General features: G+C 45.1%; 2 protein-coding genes across 2 annotated transcripts in view; one reads left to right on the plus strand and one right to left on the minus strand.

Annotated features, from left to right (window-relative positions):
* elp2 (elongator acetyltransferase complex subunit 2) overlaps positions 1-26,609 on the plus strand; it is a gene marked incomplete at its 5' end in the record, with an annotated part of 44,820 nt that overhangs the window by 6,793 nt on the left and 11,418 nt on the right. The window contains 8 exons of the mRNA XM_083646685.1: positions 366-461; positions 1,375-1,475; positions 14,776-14,907; positions 16,344-16,493; positions 22,216-22,407; positions 22,568-22,637; positions 22,843-22,938; positions 24,362-24,419. Of these exons, the coding sequence (XP_083502811.1) occupies positions 366-461; positions 1,375-1,475; positions 14,776-14,907; positions 16,344-16,493; positions 22,216-22,407; positions 22,568-22,637; positions 22,843-22,938; positions 24,362-24,419 (895 nt within the window). The remainder of the gene's footprint in view (positions 1-365; positions 462-1,374; positions 1,476-14,775; positions 14,908-16,343; positions 16,494-22,215; positions 22,408-22,567; positions 22,638-22,842; positions 22,939-24,361; positions 24,420-26,609) is intronic.
* LOC310785566 (bactericidal permeability-increasing protein-like) lies at positions 18,805-21,185 on the minus strand. The gene has a single exon (XM_083646684.1). It carries the CDS (start codon positions 21,121-21,123, stop codon positions 19,774-19,776), a length of 1,350 nt encoding a protein of 449 aa, XP_083502810.1. The 5' UTR covers positions 21,124-21,185; the 3' UTR covers positions 18,805-19,773.

Consider the following 26,609-nt stretch of genomic DNA (forward strand, 5'->3'; position numbering starts at 1 on the left):
GACTTGATTATAAAAGCCTGGTAATTAACCAAATGAAGACATGCTGTTTTTTGACGGTCTGATGGTGCACGGCGGTCGCTGCCGCCATAAGATTTTGCAACGCCATGTCTCCGTGTGTCAGTGTGATGCATAGTGTAATGAATATTTCATGGAGCATTTAGAATCACAAGTCGGTGTCGTAGCAGGTAGAGGGACAATAGAAAAGGTTCCGACAGGCTGAAGCACAACCGGGTGTAATCTGTGCAGACTCGCTTTTCTCTTTTATCAACTGCATTTCCTATCTCTGGTGTTCAGAACCTACGTATATATCCGCTTTATATGCTGTACTAACACCCTGTTTCTGCCTCCCTGTGTTCCTGCTCCAGACGTGTCTGCAGTGTTTGCTGTGTCTCTTGAGACGGTCCTGGCTGGCCATGAGAACTGGGTTTATGGAGTCCACTGGCAACCTCCGTTCTACAAAGGTACCTTGATCAAAACTTTAAAGGGGGGCAGGGCGGATTTTTTTTTTTTTGCCGCTCCACTGATCACTAATGAAGGCTATTTTTAGATAATCAAAAGGTTTCACACTGTTTTGGAGAAATTAGCAATATGTTGCTAGAATTTGTTGGCAAGTGCTAGTGTCAAATGGGGAATTAAACCTTTTCCCTCAGAATCATATATCCATATACACACACGCATATATATACCCATATACACATATACTGTACACATATATATCCATATACACATATATATCCATATACTGTACACATATATCCATATACACACATATATATATATCCATATACACGCCCATATATATGTATATATATATCCATATACACATATCGCCTCTTCAAACACTTTGATCACTCAATGTATTTCTGCAGCCTGGGGAAGTAAATGGAATGGTTTGAGATGGAATGGCTTGCATGCGACGCTGTTTCTTTCCCATAGGTTTGCACTAGCATTGCTAACAAATGCCAACAAGAGATTGATGGAAATGTCTGAGAAAGAAAAACAGTCTGGTGTGTGAAAGGTGATTGACTCAAAGGAAATGCTCAAAGGGAAACATGCTGAACCTTCCCTTCAGAAGTCCGGTTGGCTTAAAAGCTGATTAAAGGTAGAGCGACCCGCACGCCAACTAAGCAGTGCCTCAAAGGGCACTCAATATGCTGAGATCAATGCAAAAATGTCTTCATTTAGTAGGCGACATGGTGAAAAAAAGTGCTCATGTCTGAAGGTAAAAGGCAGCAGATGTTTCAATCCATCAGACTATCCTCAGTGCAGTTACTAAACATCATTTAAAAATTAAAATTGATTGTAGCTCCTGAGTTGACTGCCGAATGCTGCTCCTGTACTGATTCTCCAGCGTTGCTTTGTCTCCCCCTACAGGCGGCAAGCTGCAACAGCCTCTCAGTCTGCTCTCTGCCTCCATGGACAAGACCATGATCCTCTGGGCTCCTGAGGAGGGATCTGGAGTGTGGGTGGAGCAGGTCAGTGTGGAGCATTGCTGCAAGACATGGGGGCGGATGCACGTAGGCAGACCTCACACACACATTCACAGAAACTCACTCCGAGTCACTCGCTCTCTCTGAAGTGAGAGCAGAGGGGCGTACACAGATCTGCACGCACGCACGCACGCACGCACACACACACACACACACACACACACACACACACACACACACATACATGCCTAGTTGCCTACATGTCTGGCTGATATGCATGATGGTATTATAGATAATGCACTTTTATAGGACGAATCAGCGTGACATCACGACAACAAAAAAGCACTGCAGCAGTTAACTACCGTAAATTCCGGACTATAAGCCGCGGCTTTTTTCCCGTTTTTTGGCCTTTTTTGGCCCCTGCGGCTTATATAACGGTGCGGCTTATCTATGGATTTAAAAAAAAAAAAAAAAAAAAAGCTCTCTTTTTTAGCACTCTTTCTAACTATAAATCCACTTCTGTTTTAATTTCCTCTCTTGCCCTCTTTTAACAACATAACATAACATAACATAACACAACACAGGTAAGCAGAAAGAAAAAGACGAAGCAATCACCGCCATGAATGAGGAAATGACTCACCTGCTGGAGGCTGGAGATACACGGCTTGGGCTAAACTTTTACTCCGTGAAACACTATCGATTAAGTCCGACATCGCTCAGAGGTTTGAGCAGCTTGAAAACAAGTTTGAAAACGTGCAGAAGTCCATCCACTCACTCACTAAAGAAATGGCAACCGTGAACAGAGTTTCTAATGCGGAAAAGCGCATCAGCGCACTGGAGGACAAAAACAACACAGTGAGTCCGAAAGTGGATAAAATGCAAAAACAAATCGAAACCCTGCACACGCAGGTTGATGACTTAATCAGCAGGAGTAAAAGAAATAACATTCGCCTGATCAATGTAAAAGAGGGAGCTGAGATTGGTGACATGGACGCTTTCGTGGCAAAATCCTGTGTTACATCCTGGACCTGAAGGAAGGCGAGAAACCACCAGAGGTGGACAGGGCACACCGGGCGCCTCGGCCACGTCCAGACCCCGGCCTGCCACCGAGGGCCATCTTCATCTGCCTACTCCGCTGGCCCGACCGTCAACTCATCCTCCAGGCTGCGGGGAAGAAGCCCCTCACCTGGGAGGGTACGCGCTTTTTCGTCCGGCAGGACCTCTCCGCGTTGGTGCAACAGAAACGCGCAACATACAACAGCATCATCGAAAAGGTTAAAGTCAATGGATATCGCTTTGGCGTACTTTACCCAGCGAGACTCGTCATAACCATTGATGGACAGCGGCGGAACAAGAGCTCAAAGTGAAACTGCCGAATATCTTTTGAGTTGGACTGGTCAATAGTACTGTGAGTAACTAAAATAAAAAAATAAAAAACGGAATTCTCTCTTCTTTAGCACTCTTTCTAACTATAAATCCACTTCTGTTTTAATTTCCTCTCTTGCCCTCTTTTCACCACACCGCGGACACTGTGTGCACTGTAAAAAAAAAAAAAAAATACCATTAAAACACCCGCGGCTTATAGTCCGGTGCGGCTTATATAAGAAAAAAATAGTCAACTTTGAAGGTGCGGCTTATACACCGGTGCGCCTTATAGTCCGGAATTTACGGTAGTATGAGTTGTGCCAAACAAACATTAATATCTCAAAAACGATACATCGTCGCTTATATTTTGACTTTGTGAGTGAGAGCAGAAAAGGGTCTGATGTACTGTATAATGTATGTAGTGTCAAAGTTGTGTGAACTGTCACAGTTTTGTGTGGATTTAGTAAGAAGTAACAGCCTGCTAGAGTGACACACACTCAAGGCTGGTCGCATTATAAAGGCTAAAAAAAAGCATAAAACATAAACTGCGATTTCTCAAACGGTACAAAAGATCAATTAAAGCTGAACTGAGGTGGTGGTAGTCTCGCTGGCCAGCCTCCCCTCCCGTCCGTGAGAGGAGTCTGGCTGCATGGAAACAGGCAAGCCCTCCCCTGCTCTACAGCTGCTCTCCCATTGGAAGCGTCGATTTCAGACGCTGCCGGATTTCCGCTCCCCGCTTAACTCATTGAGTGCCAGCCACTTTTGGAGAACGGACGCTCCCAGTGCCAGAGTTTCAGAGCGTTTTCAGTGATTTCTCAAGCCCCACAGAATATTGTGTGATATTACTATATAAACACCGAACACGCACAAAGAACGATGAGACTCTCTTCTATCATTTGCAAAAAAAAGTTTATTGATACCATTTTCCGTTCTTTAGTTATGAGCCGGAGAAGATAGGTTGTTTTGAGCAAAAAGACACGTTTCAAATTAGAAGCTGAGTTATTCCGCCTTTTGTGAAATGAAGCATTTCAAGCACATTCACTGAGTCTGAAGCTAATATTTTCTGATGTAGTGACGTGGTGTAGTTGTGTGGTGCCCTGCGTGCCCCACCCCCCTCTCCCCCCCTCAGCTGCAAACTCCTCCCCACACTAACACACAGCCTAACACGCACCCAGTCTATTTTCGGAGCGCTCCGTTTTTGTGCGCCGGCTCCCAGCGCGACACGGAAATGCCAAACCGGACTGCAGGGAAAGGTTTGGCCCTTCGGCGTCAGGTGCTGCCTTTCTGGCAGCTAATCGTGTGGAGAAACTATGCAGACAGACAGACAGAGGCAGAGGGGCTCAGTTGTCGGCGCGGATTGACTGCTGTTCGCAGCCAGCGTCAGCTGCAGACAGAGCAATCTATATGGCTCTGGCTGCAGCATGAGCGGTTTCTCTTTCATCACGGGGCTTTTTCCTGCTGTTTTCCGGACCTTTCTCTAATCTGGAGAGCACTGTCGTCACCTAATGAGTCCATAAAATAGGTTATACACCTTCAATAGCTACAATATTTGTACAGGAGATGCCTGAGGCTTTGATCCACGTCCCACCGTCAAAAAACGCAATTGACGAACATACTCGTCCTTGGCACTCTACGTTAGTATCTGAATTGACGAACATACTCGTCCTTGGCACTCAATGAGTGAAGAAGCTCTGTCATTGGCTCCGGCCATGTCAATCAGAGCAGCTTCCGCTCCCTCCTCCCTGTGTGTCGCTGTAAATAGTCCCCTGCCGCCGCAGTGAAAACAACAACGCTAACTAGCTGGCAAGCTAGTTAGGCAGAAACTTACACGCTAGCTCGTTGCTACACGCTGAAAATGGCAAGTTGGATTGTTGGAAACGATTTTCCAAGGGCACTGACGCTAAGCGCCGCCCATCGCAATTCCATAATGGTGACCAGCGCCGCCAGACTCCTCTCACGGAGGGGAGGGGAGGGGAGGGGAGGCTGGCCAGACTCCTCTCACGGAGGGGAGGGGAGGGGGGGGGGAGGCTGGCCAGCGAGACTAAGGTGATAGAGTCCTAAAAGTGGTGACTCATTCAAAGTTTAAATGGCCTGTCTAGCTTAAAGTATGAAGGAGCAGTTAGAGTTCAAAGAGGGCATGGTTTCACATTGAACTTCTGTTTAAAACGAACCGCACTTGCCCCCAGAAGCTGCTGAAGCTGTTAGTTTTCAAACAACCTGATCCCTCATATTGAGTATTATGTATTATGCATTTTAATCATGCCTGGCGGTTACAGATGAGTTGTATTATTACTGTATTGCCGTTACCACAGATGATTTGTCCGTCATTTTAATGTGTCTATATGTGTCTTCATGTACTGTGTTGTGTCACAAATTGCCTCCTTGGAGGACATTAAAGTTGGACACCATACCAGTAGGAGGTACTCTTCCTCCCTCTGGTCTCATGAATATATCCCCATCCCCAATGTCTTGTGAGTGAGCGCCGTCCTTCGGATGAGATGTTAAACCGAGGTTCTGACTCTCTGTGGTCATTAAAAATCCCATTGGCACTCTTCGCACACATGCACACGCACGCACGCACGCACACACACACACACACACACACACACACACACACACACACACACACACACACACACACACACACACACACACACACACACACACTCCCTCTCCATCTCTAGTAGCTTGGCTTTGGGTAGCTTTTGACATGATCTGGAGTGGGAGCCGTCAGTGGCCCTGCGTCGGTGTCCACTCTCTCTGACATTGAGGTGTCAGGAATAGCAGTGACAGACGGCCGTGCGGTGCGCGGCGCGGCGCACCACAGTGAGTTTAGACAAGCCGAGGTTGTCCTCCCCCATCTTCCCCTCCATCACTCACTCACACGCAGCGAACCCCCTCTTCTTCTGCAGCCCGTTCCCCAGCAGAGCCGACAGGGGAGGGAGGGAGAGGCCAACGGGAGAAATGCCAGAGCCTCCTCCGCTGCACCCTGCTCGTTATTTTTTGCCCTTTTTTTTTACCCCCGTGGATCTGTCCATCTCTCTGCCTCTCCACACCCACCATCCCTCACTTTCTGTCTCCTCATCCTCTCTCTCTCTCTCTCTCTCGCTCTCTCTCTCTCTCTCTCTCTCTCATTTTCTTCCCTACTTTTCTCTCTCCTACACTCCATCTCTCTCCGCTCCCGGCAGCTGCTGTTGTGCCAGCACGGGGCTAAATTTAACACAAGTGTGGATGGCGAAGAAGAAGCAGTTCCCTGCCCATCTGCCCCACACTTTTTTTGTTCTTTACATTTTCTCTGTGAGGCAAATTCTCACAGGCAAACCTCACATTACCTCTCCACACACTTAGCAGAAACACTCACTCATGCCATGGGCACGTGTTTGCAAAGAAACAACACACACACACAGAGAGCTGTTTTTATGTCTTTTTATGTCTTCCCTGTGAGAGCTGCTGTAACGAGTAAATTTCCCCACTGTGGGATTAATAAAGGCAATCAATCAATCAATCACACACACACACACACACACACACACACACACACACACACACACACACATAACATATACACAATTGAGTATGTGGACTTATGTGCTATCGGGCTGAAACATTCAGGGTGTGTACCCATGCGGGTGACCTGACGGAGCCGGATTTTCTAATTAGGCTAATTAGCTAATGATGTGATGTCATCAGTGATGATGTCATCAGTGATGATGTCATCAGTGATGATGTCAAAAGTGATGTCATAAGGGCGCGCACGCACAGACACACACACACACACACACACACACACACACACACACACACACACACAAGGAGGCATTGTGACAAGACTGATCAGTGATGTCACACACACACACACACACACACACACACACACACACACACACAAGGAGGCATTGTGACAAGACTGATGCAATAACATTTAGTGAGCAGTGATGTCATAGGGACACACACACACTGATGATGTCATCAGTGATATAATGGGGCACACACACACACACACACACACACACACACAAGGAGGCATTGTGACATAACTGATGCAATAACATTTAGTGAGCAACACACACACACACACAGATGTGATGCCTCACGTTGCACAGAAACCTCTCACCTCACCATGGCAGGCACCTTGAGTGTCATCACACTCAAAGGGGGATCCCACACTTGATCAATGACATCTCTGCGTCTTTGATCTCGTCGTTCACGCTTGCTGACTCGCTACAAAGAGCAGAGATTGGAGCGCTCGTGACATCCTCCTTCCTCATCCTCCTTCCTCATCCTCCCTCCTCATCCTCCTTCCTCATCCCCCTTCCTCATCCTCCTTCCTCATCCTCCTTCCTCATCCTCCCTCCTCATCCTCCTTCCTCATCCTCCTTCCTCATCCTCCTTCCTCATCCTCCTTCCTCATCCTCCCTCCTCATCCTCCCTCCTCATCCTCCCTCCTCATCCTCCCTCCTCATCCTCCTTCCTCATCCTCCTTCCTCATCCTCCTTCCTCATCCTCCTTCCTCATCCTCCCTCCTCATCCTCCTTCCTCATCCTCCTTCCTCATCCTCCCTCCTCATCCTCCCTCCTCATCCTCCCTCCTCATCCTCCCTCCTCATCCTCCCTCCATCTTGGCTGTGACAAGGGAGGTTATGATTAGTGCCTGAAGCCTGGAATAGGGCAGTGAGCCTCAACCCTTTTCCTATCAGGGACTGCTCATTTAGTCCACATTAGGACCACAAACCCCCATTTGATGAGATTTTGGCTCTGACCCAAATCTGAGAATATTTAATAATAATACTGTAATAATAATAATAGTAATACAAATTTATTGGATTTCTATAGTGCTTTTCAACGCACCAAAAGCGATTTACATATTGTGTGTGTGTGTGTGTGTGTGTGTGTGTGTGTGTGTGTGCATGTGTGTGCATGCATGCATGCGTGTGTGTGAGTATGTGAGGGGGGGACTCATCCAATGTGTAGCACCCAGTTTGCGCCAGAATGCTCACCACACATAAATTATCACAGCGGAGAGTTGAGGACTGAATATGCCAATTAGCTAACGAGGGATAATTAGGTGGCCATGATAGAAGGAAGGCCTGTGTGGGAAATTACAAATAAACGTAGAGCAAGCACATCCACTCTTCAGTTAGCAGATGCTGGACAAACAAATCAGCAACAGATTAAAACAAAAGTAGAGTCTGCACACACTGCGTAGAGACGTGCTCCCAGTAGATTTATTGTATGGCAACCTTCATCAGAAAGATTCATTCTGATGAGAAGGTCACCATGAACAAAATGTAAATACATACAATAAATCTACTGGGAGCATGTCTCTACCTCTCTACTTTTACTTTTTTTAGCCAGGGCACCAGGGTTACAGCCCCTCCTCCTGCGAATAGTGCCGATGGGATCTTTAACGAGCACAGAGTGAGAAACCTCGCTTTAACGTCCTGCGCTCACTCACAGGACAATGTGCGGCATTGGGGATGGGGATATAATCATGAGACCATAGGGAAGAAGAGCACCTCCTACTGGCCCTCCCACACACCACTTCCAGCACCATGGTCTCCCATCCAAGGACTAACCAGAGCACATTTTTATCGTTAGATATGATTTTGTGCCACATGACTTATCTGTATTGTAGGTAGAGAGATGACAGTCAAACTATGATCAGAACAGCCTTTACTTCTACATTCTCTAATTGTGTTCACTTCTTGTAAATGAAATAATGGTGAAGTTTAACAACTCATCCATTTGCTGGGGACCCCCTTCGAACCGTCACCCCCCCCCTTCCCCCCTAGTCTCAACGCCAGATCCATGAGAGTTCTTAGCTGATACACTACGTTACTGCATGCTGCAGATCTCTCTCTGGGTCTGGGACACTTTCCCTCAGCCGGCTGGGGTCGGAAGAGAACCGTTCACTTGGCCAGTGGTGGATTCAGTCTTCCCCAATCAGTAACGACTTTGCGATCAGACCACGCGGGAGGCCCCGTCCATTTTTCGAACCGCTCTTTCATTGGTGCTACGACCTGTCATTCAGTTTCAACCCCCCTAGACCCACACCCTCAAACCCCAGGAGTGGCACAGACTCACTATGTAGTATGCGGAGCGCAGCGCTTCAACATAATATTTGAGGAGTCTGAGGAGAGACTTTTCACTTGTGTTCTCTTGGGTGACACCTATTGGTGATGAGTGGTAATTGCAGGTGAGATCCAAACTGTTATTATGTGACATTACATTATGTTTGTTCGGCCATAGTAACCACCCATAATGCTAGCAGAGACCGGACAAAAGTAGCTTGTTATCCTACTCCACACAAGAGTTGTCAGGAACCTACAGTAACCTACAGAGTGAGTCTATTGTGTTAGCTCCGCCCACCCTATGTCACCACACACACCAAGTTCATAAATGCTGCAATACTGAAAATGCAAAGGCTTCCATCAACGGGCCATACGCTCAATCACCATTGTGTGAACTCACTATCAGATAGACAGTAAGTAGTCTCTCCCCAGACTCAAATATTACGTTGAATCGCTGCGCTCCGCATACTACATAAATGAGTCTGTACCACTTCACAGCCACTGCTGGGGTTTGGTGGGCGCGTCTAGGGGGGTGAAATTGAATGAGTGACAGGTCGTAGCACCAATGAGAGAGTGGTTCGAAAAATGGGCTGCGCCTCCCTGAGTCTGATCGCAAAGTCGTTACTGATTGGGCAGGACTGTATCCATCCCTGGCATATGACTGGCCAAGTGAACGGTTCCCTCCCATTACCAGCCGGCTGGTGGGAAGCGTCCCAGACCCAGAGAGAGCTCTGCAGCATGCAGTAACGTAGTGTATCAGCGTATGAACTCTCATGGGTCTGGCGTCGAGACTAGATAGACAGTGACTTAACAGACATTTATTTAGATGAAAATCGTCTGTATTATCACTTTAACAGCGAAATATCTGAATTAAACTGTATTTACATTTTTGCCCCAGGTGCTCTTTACAAAGCCACACTTGACACTTCTTTTGTGTGTGTGTGTGTGTGTGTGTTTTTGTCGGGGGCGTACTGCAGCCCTGAATCAGCCTCACAAAGGCCGTGCTATGCTTCACCGCGACGTTCGGCCAAGCAAAGTCCGGAGTGGCAAATGACCGAGCGTGTGTGTGTGTGTGTGTGTGTGTGTGTGTGTGTGTGTGTCTGACTTACAGTAATTAGCAGAGTTTTACAAAGAATTGCTCCGTCTCTCCTCCACGTTGATTAGAGTAATTGGTGAGATTTAATGGAGAGCGGGGTGAGCAGCAGGGTGGGCCACCGCCGCGTAAAGCACATCTTACTAACGAGACACACCGCTAATTAACAGCCCAGACTGACCGCGGCGGGCCACCACAATGCCTGGAGGGATTGTCAGCGTGTGTGTGTGTGTGTGTGTGTGTGTGTGTGTGTGTTTTAAAACATAACCTATTTTCAGAGCTCTTGTGTACTCCGGACAATTTACAGTGAGTCCCATGACAAATTAAGTCATGCAGCTATTACCAAGGGTGGTAATATTTTTGTGTGTGTGTGTGGGTGAACGTGTGAATGTGTGTTATATTTTTGCAGGAATGGAGCTCAACAGTGACCGCCCACATTTTCGCATTCCCCCATTCATTTTCTCCATAGAGACAGTCGGCATGTGTGGGAGCGCCCACAAAATGTTATACAGCTGGCGCGCGAGTGGGGTAAAACCGCCCATATATCTCAATGGGCTGACTCACCAAAGGAAGGTGCTGCAGCTCTACACTACAGGTTTGGGGATTCTAGAGCAGAACACAAGACGTCTGTTCAGATGTGCGTTTACTGCGGTGGTTAAGTAAGTCCCCGGTCATGTCTGCCTGGGCTGGGCTAGCAGCTAAATTCGAACTATGTTGAATGGATAGAACGGGGGATTTACCCCACCCTGACCACGCCCCCAGCCAGGCCGAGCCAGCTAACCCAGCGTCTATGATCGCCTCAACCTATGGATGTTTCGAAAAATCCTTATATTAAGAGTTTTAAGCCTGGAACCACGCCAACCAGCCAGCTACTCAATCGTGCGTGACCATCAAATATTTCACTTGGAGCAAAAAATAAAAACGCGGGAAGAAAATCAAAAGTCAAAATTTCCCCCCCCCGCTTTTTATTTTTTGTTTTTGCTCAGTGTCAAATGTTTGATGGTCACTCAGGATTCAGTAGGTGGCTGCTTGGCTTGGTTCCAGGCTTAAAACTCATTATATAAGGATGTTTCTGAACATCTGTGGAGAAAATGAATGAACGGGGAATTCTCTGATGGAACCGGAGCTGCGAAAAAGTGGGCGGTCACTGCTGAGCGCTGTGTGTCGGTCAGTCCGTCTCTGTCAGAACGCCAGTGTCTCTCTCGGATAAAGAACATTTGAAAACCCGTGCGGGCGTTCCTGCCCCACTGAAGCTCATTCCGTCCTTGTCACCCCCCCCTCTCTCTCTCTCTCTCTCACTCTCCCAGAATGATATATGTCCTCCTTTCTTAGTTGTCCTTGTTCCATTCCTCCCCCCTATCCCCCCGGTGGCCAGATAAGGCATGCCACACATCCGTATTGTTCCGCCTCTCGTAAACAAGACTGATGACGGGCATTTTGCCTCTGTGAGTTTTTGCATGATTTACGGCAGGCTCTTGTGTGCAGAATTTTAAAATCAATCTGCTTAATATTGCTTCTCTCTTTCCCTCTCAATCTCACCATCTCTCTCTCTATCTCACCATCTCTCTCTGTCTCTCTCCCCCTCTCTCTCTCTGTCTCTCTCCCCCTCTCTCTCTCTGTCTCTCTCCCCCTCTCTCTCTCTCTCTCTCTCTCTGGATGGGTGGATGACTGTGCCATTCAAAGTAAAACGATGCCTTTATTGCTCACATTAGTTCCGCTGTGTTTGAGCCGGTGGGGGCAGGCGTTATTCTGAAGGTCATCGATGACCAGCCCCGAGCTTTTTAACACTGCCGGGTGATTGAGGATACCGCCTGGCCTTAATGAAGATGTGTTACTATGTATCAGTGCACATTGTTGTTGTGCGCCTGCCTGTTCCTGCAGTCTGTCTCGGGTCACAGCTGCAGCTGAACGTGCTCGCCATCAACCTACCTGCTTCAACAGGGAGAATAGCCTAAGAAGCTGTACATGTTCTCTGATTTGAGTCATTATTAGAGCTGGAATTGAGCACTTTTCCTTCCCTCAGAGCCGACGTCCATATGGTTTAAGACACAAGGTAATGAAAGATGGAAGAGATGTAATATTGCCGTAGCTGCTGGACACAGGCCACACTCTGGAGGTGGGGTTCTGCCACTTATCCATCTGATCAATACATTAGATCTCCCCTCTGGACCCGGTTTACCTCCCAGGCCTCTGGGCCCGATAATGTCTTTAATTGTTTTACTTTCTCATGGCAGTAGGAACTAGGAAGTAGTCTTGGTCCAGACAATAAAACTACTCTCAAAGTTCTTGGGTGCAGAGTTTGACTTTTTTTTATATATATATCTATTATTATTATTATGAGAGAGTGAGGGCCTGGTGGGACGAAGGAGGAGAGTGGCCGGGTGACAACCTGTAGCGCCTTAGAGCCTCCATGCACTGAAGGGTCTTGCAATGCTGCGATGTAGCACTAGCTCTATTGCAGCGGATTGGGCGTGACCGGACCTTCCGCGGGCAACGTTGCAGACAGAGTAGGAGGGCTGATCCGTGAGCGGCTGCTTCTGGGATGCGGGTCGGGGTCTTAATCGGCCTCTGCTGGGTCTACTGGGCGAGGGTGTATGATGTTCAACAGACCCGAAACACCTTACGACCCCAGTTAACATCACTGATGACGCACGCGTCCCAGCGCATGCTGAAGTATGTATTTGTAACATGATTATTATTGTTGTTATTGTTTTGTGTGTTTTTTCTGTATTTTTTTTTAATAATCAAGGCTCCACCTCCTCTGCCGATCTGGGGAGAGCCATAGCCTAGCACATGCTTCCTCTGATACATGTGCAGTCGCCAGCCGTTTCTTTTCACCTAGTCTGACTGCCTGGAAGCAGGCTGCGGGTCTAAGCTCTGCCATTGGCTCCGACCATTTCAGTCTGCGTGTCGCTCTCAAATGCCTCCGCCGCTGTGAAACGACAACAACACAAGCTAGCGTTGCTACACGAAACGAAGATAGTCTGGCAAGCGAGAATACTTTTCACCTGACAGCGATGAGTTTCACTGGCAGGACATGCATGAAATGTTCTCCTTTATTTCCTTTCTTTTTTCCTCAGCTTTGGAAGAATACTTTGGGGAAACTTTTAATGCAACATTAAGTTCAGTTAGAGTTACATGCTCATTTGCCATTGTAATTGGTAACTGCCTGTCAGGACATTGCTTGCTTAAGTGCTTAAATCAAAATGGGTTGGCTGCCCCATGTGGAGATTTGAATCCACAAAATATAACATTCAATCAACATGGTGCTCAACTGTGGACAGGTGGCAACAATCCCGAAACAAGCGCTTTTTAGTTTCCAACATTGTCCTTTGAGGCAGTGATTATGGGCTATTTGAACTGGGATTGGGTTTTTTAATTCAGGCGTATCCTTTAGAGTGTAGACAGAGGCCAGGGAGGGTTTACACTGTCTATATATGATCTACCCTCTTAATATTATGCAGAGGTCACAGCCTCAGGCTCTCACCCAAATCCAATTTATGTAAATCCCACGCAGTGTTCTCAAGCTTTGCCGTTTTTTATTATCGTTTGTTTAATACGATATGGTGCACGGCGACTGCTTTCGCTTGGTATTAGACAAATGTATTTTGTTAGAAAAACAACACTTAACTTATTCAACTCTAATAAGTCAAATTTTGCATAATTTCTCATCTGACTTGTCAGCTTAATGAGTTCTTTGTCTTGGAGGGAGACGGGGAACATTTTCGTCCTCCATTCCTCTTCTCTTCTCTACATTCTGTCTGTTGTAGCCAGTGTTGTGGGTAACTCATTACAAAAGTAACACATTACATGTAATATATTACTTTTAGTAGTAACTCAGTAATATAACTTATTTACCAATAGGATTTCAGTAATATTATACCAGTTACTTTGTCAAGTAACACAAGTTACAAATTGAGTTACATTTAGTTATGCAATTAACCACTATAGATGACAATAACAAATGAAAATGATAACATTTAGAATTTTTCACGGTTTACATTGACTTCAAGACGGGTGAAATTATTTTTCGGGTGGCGATGTCATTCTGTTACTGTTATTTTGGTGAAAGTAATGCAAAAGTAGTGTAATAAGTAACGAGTTACTCTACACAGACAGTAATATTGTAAAGTAACATATTACTTTCAAATTAAAGTAACTAGTAATATGTAGTATGTTACATTTTGAAAGTAACTTGCCCAACACTGGTTGTAGCTGAATGCTGAGTTTGAGGTAACCAAACGCTGGTGTTAGACAGGAACACCAGAACACCAGAATAACAAATACGCTACAGGTAGAACATACTGGATGTCTGAATGGAATACGGGACTACATGTGAGAGTATTCGCCTTATGTAGCCCCGCCCACTTGACCCAGTTGTGTTATGACTTCCTGTCTGTTTTACCTGCTCACTAGTACTGTACTGTCACAGGAAGTGTAACCACAATAGGAAGTAACTGGCTCACCCCTGTGTTGGAACATAAGGTGAATAGCCTAAAAACTAATCACTATCAGAATGGTAGGATATTGTGTTTCTGAAGAGCCTACGTTGGAATGAAGAAACTCTAGCAGGCCTTGATTTCCCTGCGCGTGTGGCAGGTGATGCCTAAGTATTCATGATGTGGGGAACAGCCAGGGTTGTCAGCAGAGTGAATTGCTTTTATTTTCATCTGCAGCAAGTCATGATTCTGACCTGGAAATTAACTGTTCTTTGCACACCTGATGTCAGATACAAGTGTGTTAAATATGTAGATGAGTTGTTGGCTTTCATCAGTATTGACCGACCCCCATAACCCTTGTGTTTCTGTCACACACAGGTGCGTGTAGGGGAGGTTGGTGGCAACACTCTGGGTTTCTACGGCTGCCAGTTGAGTCCGGATGGCTCCATGATCGTTTCTCATGCTTTTCATGGAGCGCTACATCTGTGGCACAAGGACCAAAACAACGAGGTGGGAGTCATCACGGCCATAGTCATACTTTCACTTTCAAATCGCAAATCGCATTTCCTTTTTCTGTAGATCTTGTAAAGACCGTTTCACCGGAACTTTCTTGCTAGGGAACAGTTTGGACTGAAGTTGATTTCTTGTCAGTTAAGGCTTTTGCACACCAAGTCCGAAATTGTCACACGTTTAAAAATAAATACGACCTCATGTTGCGTCACTCATGTTTACACACTGACTCCGAAACTTTTGTCCATCATTAAAGTTGTCGGAACAGGTTTGATTTTCTGCGTTTTTCCACATCATTCAATAGCCATTTGCGAGCTGGGACCCATCTGTGTGACGGATTAAAAAAAAAAACATGATTTTTTTTTTACTGTGTGCGCAAAGACCTTTATTGTATTAGCAAACACTGCAACAGGAAGTAGGGGTCAATTTAGAATGCTTATGTTGTCCATTTGAAAAGGTCTATATTCAATTATAAAACTAATGGTAACATTTTATCTATTTATTATAAAGTTGGTTATTGTATACAAGTAGGGATCCAACTTTTTTCCCTTTTGTAAGATGTGTAACTTTTTGCTGAAGCATTGCCAATGTGGGTGTGTTGGAAACTAGATGGCAGTGAGTTGCAACACAGCTACACTGTGTGAGAGACAGTGATTAGTAGGGATGCACCGATATGAAAATTTTGGCCGATGCCGATGACCGATATTAACATTGCTGTTATGGCCGATAACCGATATTTACCGATGTCGATATGATCTGTATAAAACCACATTTTTATGATCATCACATTTTGTACATACTGAAAAACACATGTTAACACTGAATTTGAAAAAGTTATGCATTTCTTTATTTGCAAAGCCTTTGGAAAAGCCCATAAATCATAGATTTACTGCATTATTTCATATCAATGTGAAGAATTTAGCTGATAATGATAACCGATATTAACATTGCAACATCTGACCGATACCGATATGACCGATATGTTAAAAAAATCGGCCGATACTGGCCGATACCGATATGATTGCCGATATATCGTGCATCCCTAGTGATTAGTGTAATTAGTTGCACTGAGTCCCCTGACTGCCACTCATTTTGCCTGGCTTAGGATGTCTCTTTGTTGACTGTCCCTGAGAGAGAGTGGGGTCTGAAGTCACAAGGGTTCGAAGATCGCTTCATTTCAATTACACCCGCTTGGGAGGCGATTTTAAAGTTCAGCACGAACCTCAAGGTCTTGATAACTGACTTAGATTCTGTTACCGGTATGTTTCAGAGGGAATCTGTTTGTTAGACATATACTGTAAATCATAATTGAATACTCTGATATAGTTCCAACCCCTGAGTGCATTTCATCAGCAGAGGGAGGGATTGTAGTCTGACCTAGATTTGAAAATATAGGGTTGAAAGTGGTGAATTGAATGTTAGCTGTCTTTACCCAGAGAGCGTGGAGTCCAGGGGTCGTGATATCGGGACACTTCAACGCGGTGCTTGACCTGAGCTGGGATCCAGAGGGAGAGTTCCTCCTCAGCGTGGGCTCAGACCAGACCACCAGACTCTTCACGCCATGGAGGAAGCCAGGCAGCAGACAGGTAAAGTAGAGACAGGAAGTCCTGCACTACCTTCATGTGTGTTCATAAGAGCATTTTGGAAAGCGATTGTAGCTCATACTTTGTGCCATTATTTCAACCTTTTTAAAGGACATTTCATCAGTTTTCACAAAATCCAACAACTTACAGAGCAACACACACACACACACACACACACACACACACGGTTTTACAGCTGGTTTTGTTTATTGGTTGCATGAAAGGGAAAAGAATATATCTCTTAGACTTATGCATAGTAATAATATTAGGAATGCTAATATTTGAGACACACTGTATGTTAATATGTATGTCGATACTGCTGGTCTCTAATAAATAAATATATTTAAAAAAAGGAATGCTAATATTAATACATGTACATCACAAACAGCATGAGTGGAGGGTTCAGATTCCTGAAAGAAGATGGATCATTTAAACACTGCTTTCCCATCATGTGAACTTGCAGTGAAGATGATGTTCTATCAGTCCGACTCCACAGTCCATTTTGCTCCGTCCACTGGCTTCCCAGTTGGCTTCCATATTGAAGTGCCTTCTTAACGGGGCTGTTCAAACCGGCTTCTTAATTGACTCAAAATGAGCGTCGTTGCAGTTGGGTTTCTGCGTAGGAATGAGTGGTAACTAAGGATCAACAGTAACACTATGGATGACAGCGTTCTTGCCTCGATGGTGGATTGTCACTGTGTATAATGTGCAGTGCAAAATATATTCTGGCTTCTGTAGCTTCCTCTAGATTTAGGTGAACACGCTTCCTGTTTTTATATGATAGGGAATTGATTTGACAAACCATCATATGAACTGTAGACAGGGAACAGCTTGAAATCTAGCTTATTTCCTGTCAACTATTGTATTAGCAAACACTGCAACAGGAAATATGCTAGGGTACATTTACAATGTTTATGTTGTCAAGTTGAAACTGTCTATACCGAATAGACCTCAAACTTAAAGTCTACGCAGACTGTTGGCCTTAATGGCTGCTGTATTGCTCAACCTATTTTATTTTTTGGACCTGACTAGTAGTTTGACATGCTGCATGTTGATTTGTTGATTTGTTTATTTAAAAGGATCCCCATTAGCTGCTGCCAAGACGACCGCTAGTCTTCCTGGGCTCCAAACAATTTCACAATCATACAAACGATAGTAAAGTGCAAGCAAGAGTCAAATGCAATAGTAAAAAGACAATTGTAAAATGACAAAGTAAAAATGTTCCTCATGACAGCAGGGACACAGCTGTTTCACTGTGTCGTGATGTGCTTGCAGCCATATTGCTGATGTTTTGGCTTCATACTCGTATTAACTTCTATCCCCCTTCTGTCTTAAATGGCATTATAACAAGGTGGAAGAAGCGCAGACTAAACTTTGCACCATATTGGATGAACAGTCAAACAAATTTAGCCTTTTTTGGACTTGGTCCCTTCAATTTAGGAAGCCAAAAGTATCTGAAGGGAATAAGATGATATAGTAATAATAAAGTGGTCATTTTTCACAAAATACTAAAAACATCTTGCCGTGGGAAGTCTTCAATATAAACATCCCTAGACTTCACCTTCACCTTCAGTCGCCATCCTCCTCGTCAGTAGCTGTGATAATTGAGCAGTCGACTGCTTGGTTTAAATGACTCTGAGGCAGTGTGGAGTACATGGCTGCCATGTGCTAATCTTCTCCTATAGCCACTGGCGTCCTCGGGTTTTCCAGTAATGAAGAGCTTTGTTGTTGGTCAGAAGAAGCTTCACGGCAGGTTTAAAGGAATGGTAGGAACTGTTACTCTGAAGTAGAAAATGACCCCAACTTGACTCTTGTTTTACATCATGTATACTAAGTACATGTACACTGCTGTTGGTGGTGGCTGTTCTCTCATGATATGAGCTTGCAGAGTACAGGACAGTGGCAGACATCTTCACTTTGTGCTTCCAGCCGAGGGCCTCTCAGCTGCCAGCTGGCTGCCATACCAAAGCACTGAACTATGTTACACCATAAGGGATGTTGCTATGGAGACATTGATATCTATACTGTTTTTTAAAGAGGTTGAATTCATTTAAGTTATGTTACTGTAAGTTAAGTTTAATATAAGTTAAGTTTCCGTTGTTTAATCATACAAGGGTCTTAGCGCAGCCGGCTGGCAGCCGATTGGCCCGGGCGCTAATTGAGGATTGCTGCATGTGTAGATGAAGTAGTATCATTCTCCTTCCATATTTCATATTGAATGTCATGAGGTTACTGGCTTTCATACAGTACAGTGGAAAGTGACTTTTCACAATGGGGAACTGTTTTGTTAGTTCCAAAGAATATGTTTTCAAAATTAATGATTTTATTTTATTTTATTGTAGATATCAAAATACAACACAATCCAAGGGATAGCATGTGAAAGTGCAATCACTTATTTCCAACATGGTCCCTGTTGTTAAAAACAGGACATACAGTACACTTAACATATAATGCACACATTACAAGTCAATTAAGAGATCAACAATACAAAGAAAAACAATAAGTACAACATTTCGGGGACAAAAGACCCTCGCCAACTACTCTAGCTTACTCTGCAAGAATCTCTTCAGGAGGTTTTTAAAACCACTCAGAGAACTCGCCGTCTTAACCTCGCTAGGGAGCTTGTTCCACTCCTCTCCCCCCGTGCAGAGGAGCAAACTTCTCCCCACCTTGCTTTTTAGGTTTGGTAGTTTCAAATCTGTTACACTGGCTCTTGTATTCCGGCCATGAGCATCCCGTACAAATTGAAAATACTTTGTAAAGTAGCTTGGACAATGGTCATGTAGAATTTTATGGGCCATGAAGAGTTTTAGCTGTTAATACATCCTGAAATAAAGATTTACTAATTTGCACATTATCTATTGTTATACAAAAGTTCTGTGGAGTTTCAGATGATGTGCATATTTTTGCCATTCGCATTGTTTTTGCTTCTGTGTATCTCCTTTTCTCCTGTAACAAAACAATATCCCAAAATATTTCTATGCCTTTGACACTGACTGGTTGTACTGACTTATTTGTGATATAGTCAACAGTACACTTTTTATATGTTCTTCTGGCTACTATTTTCTAAAATATGCTTGGTCATTTCATAGGTTCTTTCAGTCACAGACCATATTTCACATGCCATTGTATTAGACTGTGATTTAGTAATACAGGTACAGTATACTGTATGATTATTAAGAGTTTCATAGAAGTAATCATAGCATAACTTTAGAATAAAGGAATCAAGACTTGAGATACTTTGATTGCTCACCCCTGCTAACACCAGAGGACATTGTGTAGATTAAACTGTGACATCAGAGGAAATGGCTACGAAGCCCACCTCTACCTTCACCACAGGATTATTCAGGTGAAACTGGTGGAAGCTGGGTAAAAGCATGCCCTCTGACAGTTTGGCATTCAGTTTGGGTAGAAACAACGTCTCCATTCCAACCTTCACAAGGTTTTCCAAGGTGCTGGTTTGGAATACTCCCACCTCACTTGATGCCAGTGCCAAAGTGAAAGCGTCCATCACAGCGGAGCCCCTCATCTTCCCTTGTGTGAAGAACACTTTGCATGTAAACCTGGAATCGACGTTCAGTTTGAACAGAGGAACCAAGGTTTTGTTTGGATGGATTACAAACGCCTTGACTGAGCCCAAGATCCCCAGATCCACCTTGTCAGAGATGAATCCAAACATTGGAACCTCCCTGGCAAAAACCTGTAGTTCCATGAGCATGTTGGGGAACATCTTGGGAAGCTGAGGGATGAACATGCCGAAGGAGCTGGTGTTGAGGTGAAAAGGAGAACTCGGTGGGATCATGCTGTCATCGAACTGGGCTTGGAGCAGACCAGCCGAGAAGAAAGCATAGGAAGCGGAGTTGACCGAGAACTCTGACAAGCCGAGGTGGAGCATGTAGTCGCCCTGTGGGGTCATCGTGAAGGGTCTGGCTTGGAATGTAGGTTCTGTATGGTGCTGGGCATTATAGAACTCACCCTTGAAATCAAGATGAAGGTTTGAACTTTGCACACTGGGCGGATCACTGAGTGGGAGCTCCATGATCAGATTGTGACCGACACTGACGGAGACGCCCATCGCAGTTAGATGTTGTGTCAGGCCTTCAACAAGCTGTCCAAACTCTGGGCATATTTTCCTCTCAATTTGGCTTTTTATTTGGCCTTTGTTTTTGTCTACAAAGGGCTTGAACAATGGACTTCCCCCACCTTGGAAGTGTATCGTTATAGCACTGATCTGTGCAGAGCAGGAGGCACTGGAGATGGTTAAGTGTCCCATGTGGTCGTTTCCCAACTTCACTGCAGAATTCATATCGATGTTTGACAGTGACAGGTCAAAAGAACCACCATCATGGATGAGTCCATAGTGCGTATTCCACCTTCCACTCACCCAGATGCTGAATCCATTGACCACAGTCTGGAGTCTAGTGCCTTCGTCAAACTGCACTGAGGGCTCAGGTAAGCTGTATCCGGTGACTGTCATTCCACTGAGAACATAGTACACGTTTCCAAGCAGACCGAGCCTGACAGAACCCTGGACTCCTGGAATAGATGGACTCTGTATCAACTTTTGCCGCATCCACTGGGTTCCCACTTGGCTTCCATATTGAAGTGCCTTTTTGGTCAAAATAAGCTTCATTGCAGGAGTTTCTCCATAAGAATGAGCGGTAAGGATCAACAGCAACACTAGGGATGCCTGCATTCTTGCCTCGATGGGGGAGTGTGGACACTCACTGTGCAGTGCAGTGCAGTGCAAAATATATAGCCAATGGGTTTCTGTAACTTCTCCTTCTAGTACAAATTACAACATAATATAGCAGACAGGCAGTATCATAGGGGAACTATCACACACTAAAAAACATAGGGAGAGACCACATCCCCATCCGACAGTCATACAGTAGTTTTGCACTTCCCTATATGCAGTACAGTCGGCATCAAAAACACTTTGATGCAAACAAATACATAGATCAGTACAAACAGACAGTACAAAGATAAACCAACATATTAAACATTAACCAACAAAATAATAGGGGGATGGGAGACATGTCACACATCAAAAACAGACAAAATATTGTACAATAAAATAATATAGATACAGTACCAGTCAAAAGTTTGAACGCACCTTCCCATTCACTTAAATGAGAAAGTGTATCCAAACGTTTGACTAGTACTGTATATACTGTAAATACATAAAAGTGAGGGGTCACCCCAATCGGAGACAGTATCCAAGTCTTTATATTCTTATACAGTACAGCAGTACTAAGACATGAGCACTTTGTGGTCTGTGCAGTCCCACAGCAAATCAGTTTTGTATCAGTACATTGTGTGGTTTGCTGACTGTGATGTGATCCACCACGCTTCCTGTTTCCATATGACTAGGGAACTTCCACATCTATCTTCTTATTATAAAAGGGAGCATGTGGGCAATGTTATCTGTTTGAATCTTGTCCCAGAAGTGATGTCACTTGAGCAATTGTGCATTGTGACATCACTGATGATGTCAGGCATTGCGACATGTCATAAGAGCAGTAGTGATGTCATCAGTGATGCGAAGTTGTGACATGATCAGTTTGTGACATCATCAGTGATGTCATAAGAGCTTTATATTACTATTTATGCGAAGGTATGGTTTTCATTTGGACTTGTTTTCCATCTTGCTCTGTTAACAAGGCCAATACCACAGGGTCCATCTCTGTCTCTTATGTCTTCTCCTCTGCCTCTCTATCTGCAGGCGAGCTGGCACGAGATCTCGCGCCCACAGATCCACGGCTATGACATGCAGTGTCTGGCCATGCTGGGGAGGTTCCAGTTTGTGTCGGGAGCCGATGAGAAGGTGCTGCGAGTCTTTCAGGCGCCACGGAACTTTGTGGAGAACTTCGCTAACATCTCTGGCACGCCTCTCGAGAAGCTGTTGGCATCCAGTGTGAGTAAATACGCGATTGAGAATTTTTCAGTTACCTTTTTTTGTTGCCTGTTCTTACGCCATGTTCCCCCACTGTCCTAGAGTCAAATCCCACCAGAACTTTGTCCCCTTAAAAAAAACTTGTTGTTGTTTTTTTATTCATGTATTTGTTCATTGCCAGGACACTGCCGACCTTCCAGAAGGAGCCAGCACACCTGCCTTAGGTCTGTCCAACAAGGCTGTATTTCAAGGTAAAAACTTAAAACTGAAATGCATTTGAACATTTCAGTTAGTTTTCAGGGTTTTGTGGCCAATTTTTGCTTTGCAATCAATATCCATTAGCTCCACACGGTGGGCCTGGACAGCAGTGCGTCATTCCATTTGGAGATGATTCACCTTTAAAGTTGATTCAGTAGCTTCGACTTCACTTCTCACAAATGTCATTTTAACTTGCAGGTGACCTCGGTCCGAAGACTAATGAGGAAGAGGAACAGTTCAGCAGTGTGTCTGACCAATACCACGAGTCCTACTTCCACCCTCTCAACCTCACTGGTACTTTCAGATCGATAACTCTGTCTGAAAACATGTTCGCATCATAAGTTAGACTCAAAGAGCCGTGAACAAGTCGTTTTCCCCCTCAATTTGGTCTTTGTCATCGTTAAAGTTCTCATTCAGATGAAACCTCCCGAGACAAGAAGCCATGAAGCAGACTCATAATTGTCGCAGAGAAAAGCAATGCCTCGCCTCGCCTAAACGATAACGCGTCGCCATCTCCCTCCCTCCGCAATATCAAAGCCTGATTCATGTTCCTCTTTCAGACCCGTCCACTAGCTAGATGGACACGGCGGTCCCCAGCGCGCACTTTAGACTTTGTGTCTCGCTGTCGTAGGATCTTCTTTAGAAGAGACAATGATATGCAGCCATGAAGGACAGCTAATTATTAGTCCTCGCTGTCCTTGTGCTCGACGCCTAGAGTTCACAGTGAAACAGGAGAGGGCAAGAAACAAGGGGACAAACAGAGAGAGAGAGAGAGAGAGATTGTAGAATGAAGGCAGATGGGAAGTGAAATTGACGAGAGTCGTGGTGGAGCTGTTGGAAAGCCCTGGGCTAGATACACTGTGTCAGGGGCCGTCGTCAACGTGATTGAAGCCGCTCCTTAATCTGCAATGCTAATTACAAAGCAGGCTTATGTGATTGCAAAGTTTAAGTATGGATGACCCGGGGCAGTAGAGAGCAGCCGAGCGGCCACACTGTTGTTAACAACACATTTCCACCTCTCTGACTGAATTGAATACTGTAAGTAGGCAAGATGGGAAGCAGATGACCAGTAAGAAAGCCAGGAGTGTGGCTTTCAATGACATGCTAAATGACAGCAAAGAGCCCTTGTGCAAGAGTCTGCAGGAGAGGATCTATAATGTGATCCCCCTCAAAGCTAGCAGCCGCTAAGAATTAGAGATAAAGCTGCGGTTATTTCAAAATGGCTTTTTGGGAAAGGCGGCGAGTTGAAGGGCTAAGGATTTGATGCGAGCTAAATGCTAAGAGGAGCATGTGAATGTCAGAGAACATTGTCTCCAGGCGATCAATCATGTTCTCTGTCTGGCATATGGCTGTACTTATGTATTACTCTCTTTCTCTCTCTCTCACTCTCTTGTGCTTACTCTCTCTCTCTCTCTCTCCCTCTCTGTTGGACTTGTACTCTTGTCACATACACACTTCCACATGCTCCTTACCCTCACGATCCCTCTTTGGGTTAACAGTGAAGGGATTTAAAAGAGGGAAATTATAATATCCGCTCGGATGTAATCCTCATTCAGTAAATTGGAAACTGGTTGTATTTGAATTTTAAAACCGATCAATTTTTAGGGTCTCGCAAACGGCAGTTATGTAAGGATGGTAAAATATGGTGTGTGTGTGTGTGTGTGCGTGTGCGTGCCTGCCTGTGTGTGTGTGCGTGTGTGCGCGCGTGCATATGCAGAGCCCCCACCAGAGAACCATCTCCTCCAGAACACACTCTGGCCTGAGGTCCAGAAGCTGTGAGTATCTCTTGGCTAACAGCCTATCCATCCTTCTGAACTTGACTTTGGCGTTATTGTTATACATGACACCCAGAGAGCAATGTAACGTGCAGCACACACTCTCAACACAACATACAGTCACATGACACCCAGAGAGCAATGTAACGTGCAGCACACACTCTCAACACAACATACAGTCACATGACACCCAGAGAGCAATGTAACGTGCAGCACACTCTCAACACAACATACAGTCACATGACACCCAGAGAGCAATGTAACGTGCAGCACACTCTCAACACAACATACAGTCACATGACACCCAGAGAGCAATGTAACGTGCAGCACACTCTCAACACAACATACAGTCACATGACACCCAGAGAGCAATGTAACGTGCAGCACACTCTTAACACAACATACAGTCACACCCAGAGAGCAATGTAACGTGCAGCACACTCTCAACACAACATACAGTCACACCCAGAGAGCAATGTAACGTGCAGCACACTCTCTCAACACAACATACAGTCACTACATGACACCCAGAGAGCAATGTAACGTGCAGCACACACTCAACACAACATACAGTCACACCCAGAGAGCAATGTAACGTGCAGCACACTCTCTCAACACAACATACAGTCACTACATGACACCCAGAGAGCAATGTAACGTGCAGCACACACTCTCAACACAACATACAGTCACATGACACCCAGAGAGCAATGTAACGTGCAGCACACTCTTAACACAACATACAGTCACATGACACCCAGAGAGCAATGTAACGTGCAGCACACTCTCAACACAACATACAGTCACATGACACCCAGAGAGCAATGTAACGTGCAGCACACTCTTAACACAACATACAGTCACATGACACCCAGAGAGCAATGTAACGTGCAGCACACACTCTCAACACAACATACAGTCACATGACACCCAGAGAGCAATGTAACGTGCAGCACACTCTTAACACAACATACAGTCACATGACACCCAGAGAGCAATGTAACGTGCAGCACACACTCTCAACACAACATACAGTCACATGACACCCAGAGAGCAATGTAACGTGCAGCACACTCTTAACACAACATACAGTCACATGACACCCAGAGAGCAATGTAACGTGCAGCACACTCTTAACACAACATACAGTCACACCGAGGAGAGCAATGTAACGTGCAGCACACTCTCAACACAACATACAGTCACATGACACCCAGAGAGCAATGTAACGTGCAGCACACACTCTCAACACAACATACAGTCACATGACACCCAGAGAGCAATGTAACGTGCAGCACACTCTCAACACAACATACAGTCACACCGAGGAGAGCAATGTAACGTGCAGCACACTCTCAACACAACATACAGTCACATGACACCCAGAGAGCAATGTAACGTGCAGCACACTCTCAACACAACATACAGTCACATGACACCCAGAGAGCAATGTAACGTGCAGCACACTCTTAACACAACATACAGTCACATGACACCCAGAGAGCAATGTAACGTGCAGCACACACTCTCAACACAACATACAGTCACACCCAGAGAGCAATGTAACGTGCAGCACACTCTCAACACAACATACAGTCACATGACACCCAGAGAGCAATGTAACGTGCAGCACACTCTCAACACAACATACAGTCACATCACACCCAGAGAGCAATGTAACGTGCAGCACACTCTCTCAACACAACATACAGTCACACCCAGAGAGCAATGTAACGTGCAGCACACACTCTCAACACAACATACAGTCACAATGTAACGTGCAGCACACTCTCAACACAACATACAGTCACAGTTTCTACCCCGACTTCTTTCCACTTGGTTCACTTCCCCTGCCTGTAACAACATTCCCATATCGCACGTAATGAAGCAAAATTACCAGATGGAATTGTTTTTGTTTGCTTTTCGCCCCAAAGGGATTAATATATCGTAGAATGATGGAGCTCCTGAAGCTCTCAGTTCTGCCCCCCTCCCACTCAGCAGCCAATCAGAATGCAGATTCCTACTATCCCATGAGCCTTTTCCCCGGGCTGAATATATTGCATCCATTTGTGTCCAATGTTAAATCCATTTACTAGTCAATCCAGCATAAACATGACGTATGGTGGGGGCATTGACTGGAGTAATGGGCATTGTGTGTGTTGAATAGCATTTTTCCACCTCCATTTGGCA

Source organism: Poromitra crassiceps (genome assembly GCF_964638095.1).
Source record: "Poromitra crassiceps genome assembly, chromosome: 11".
Classification (NCBI taxonomy): Eukaryota; Metazoa; Chordata; class Actinopteri; order Beryciformes; family Melamphaidae; genus Poromitra; species Poromitra crassiceps.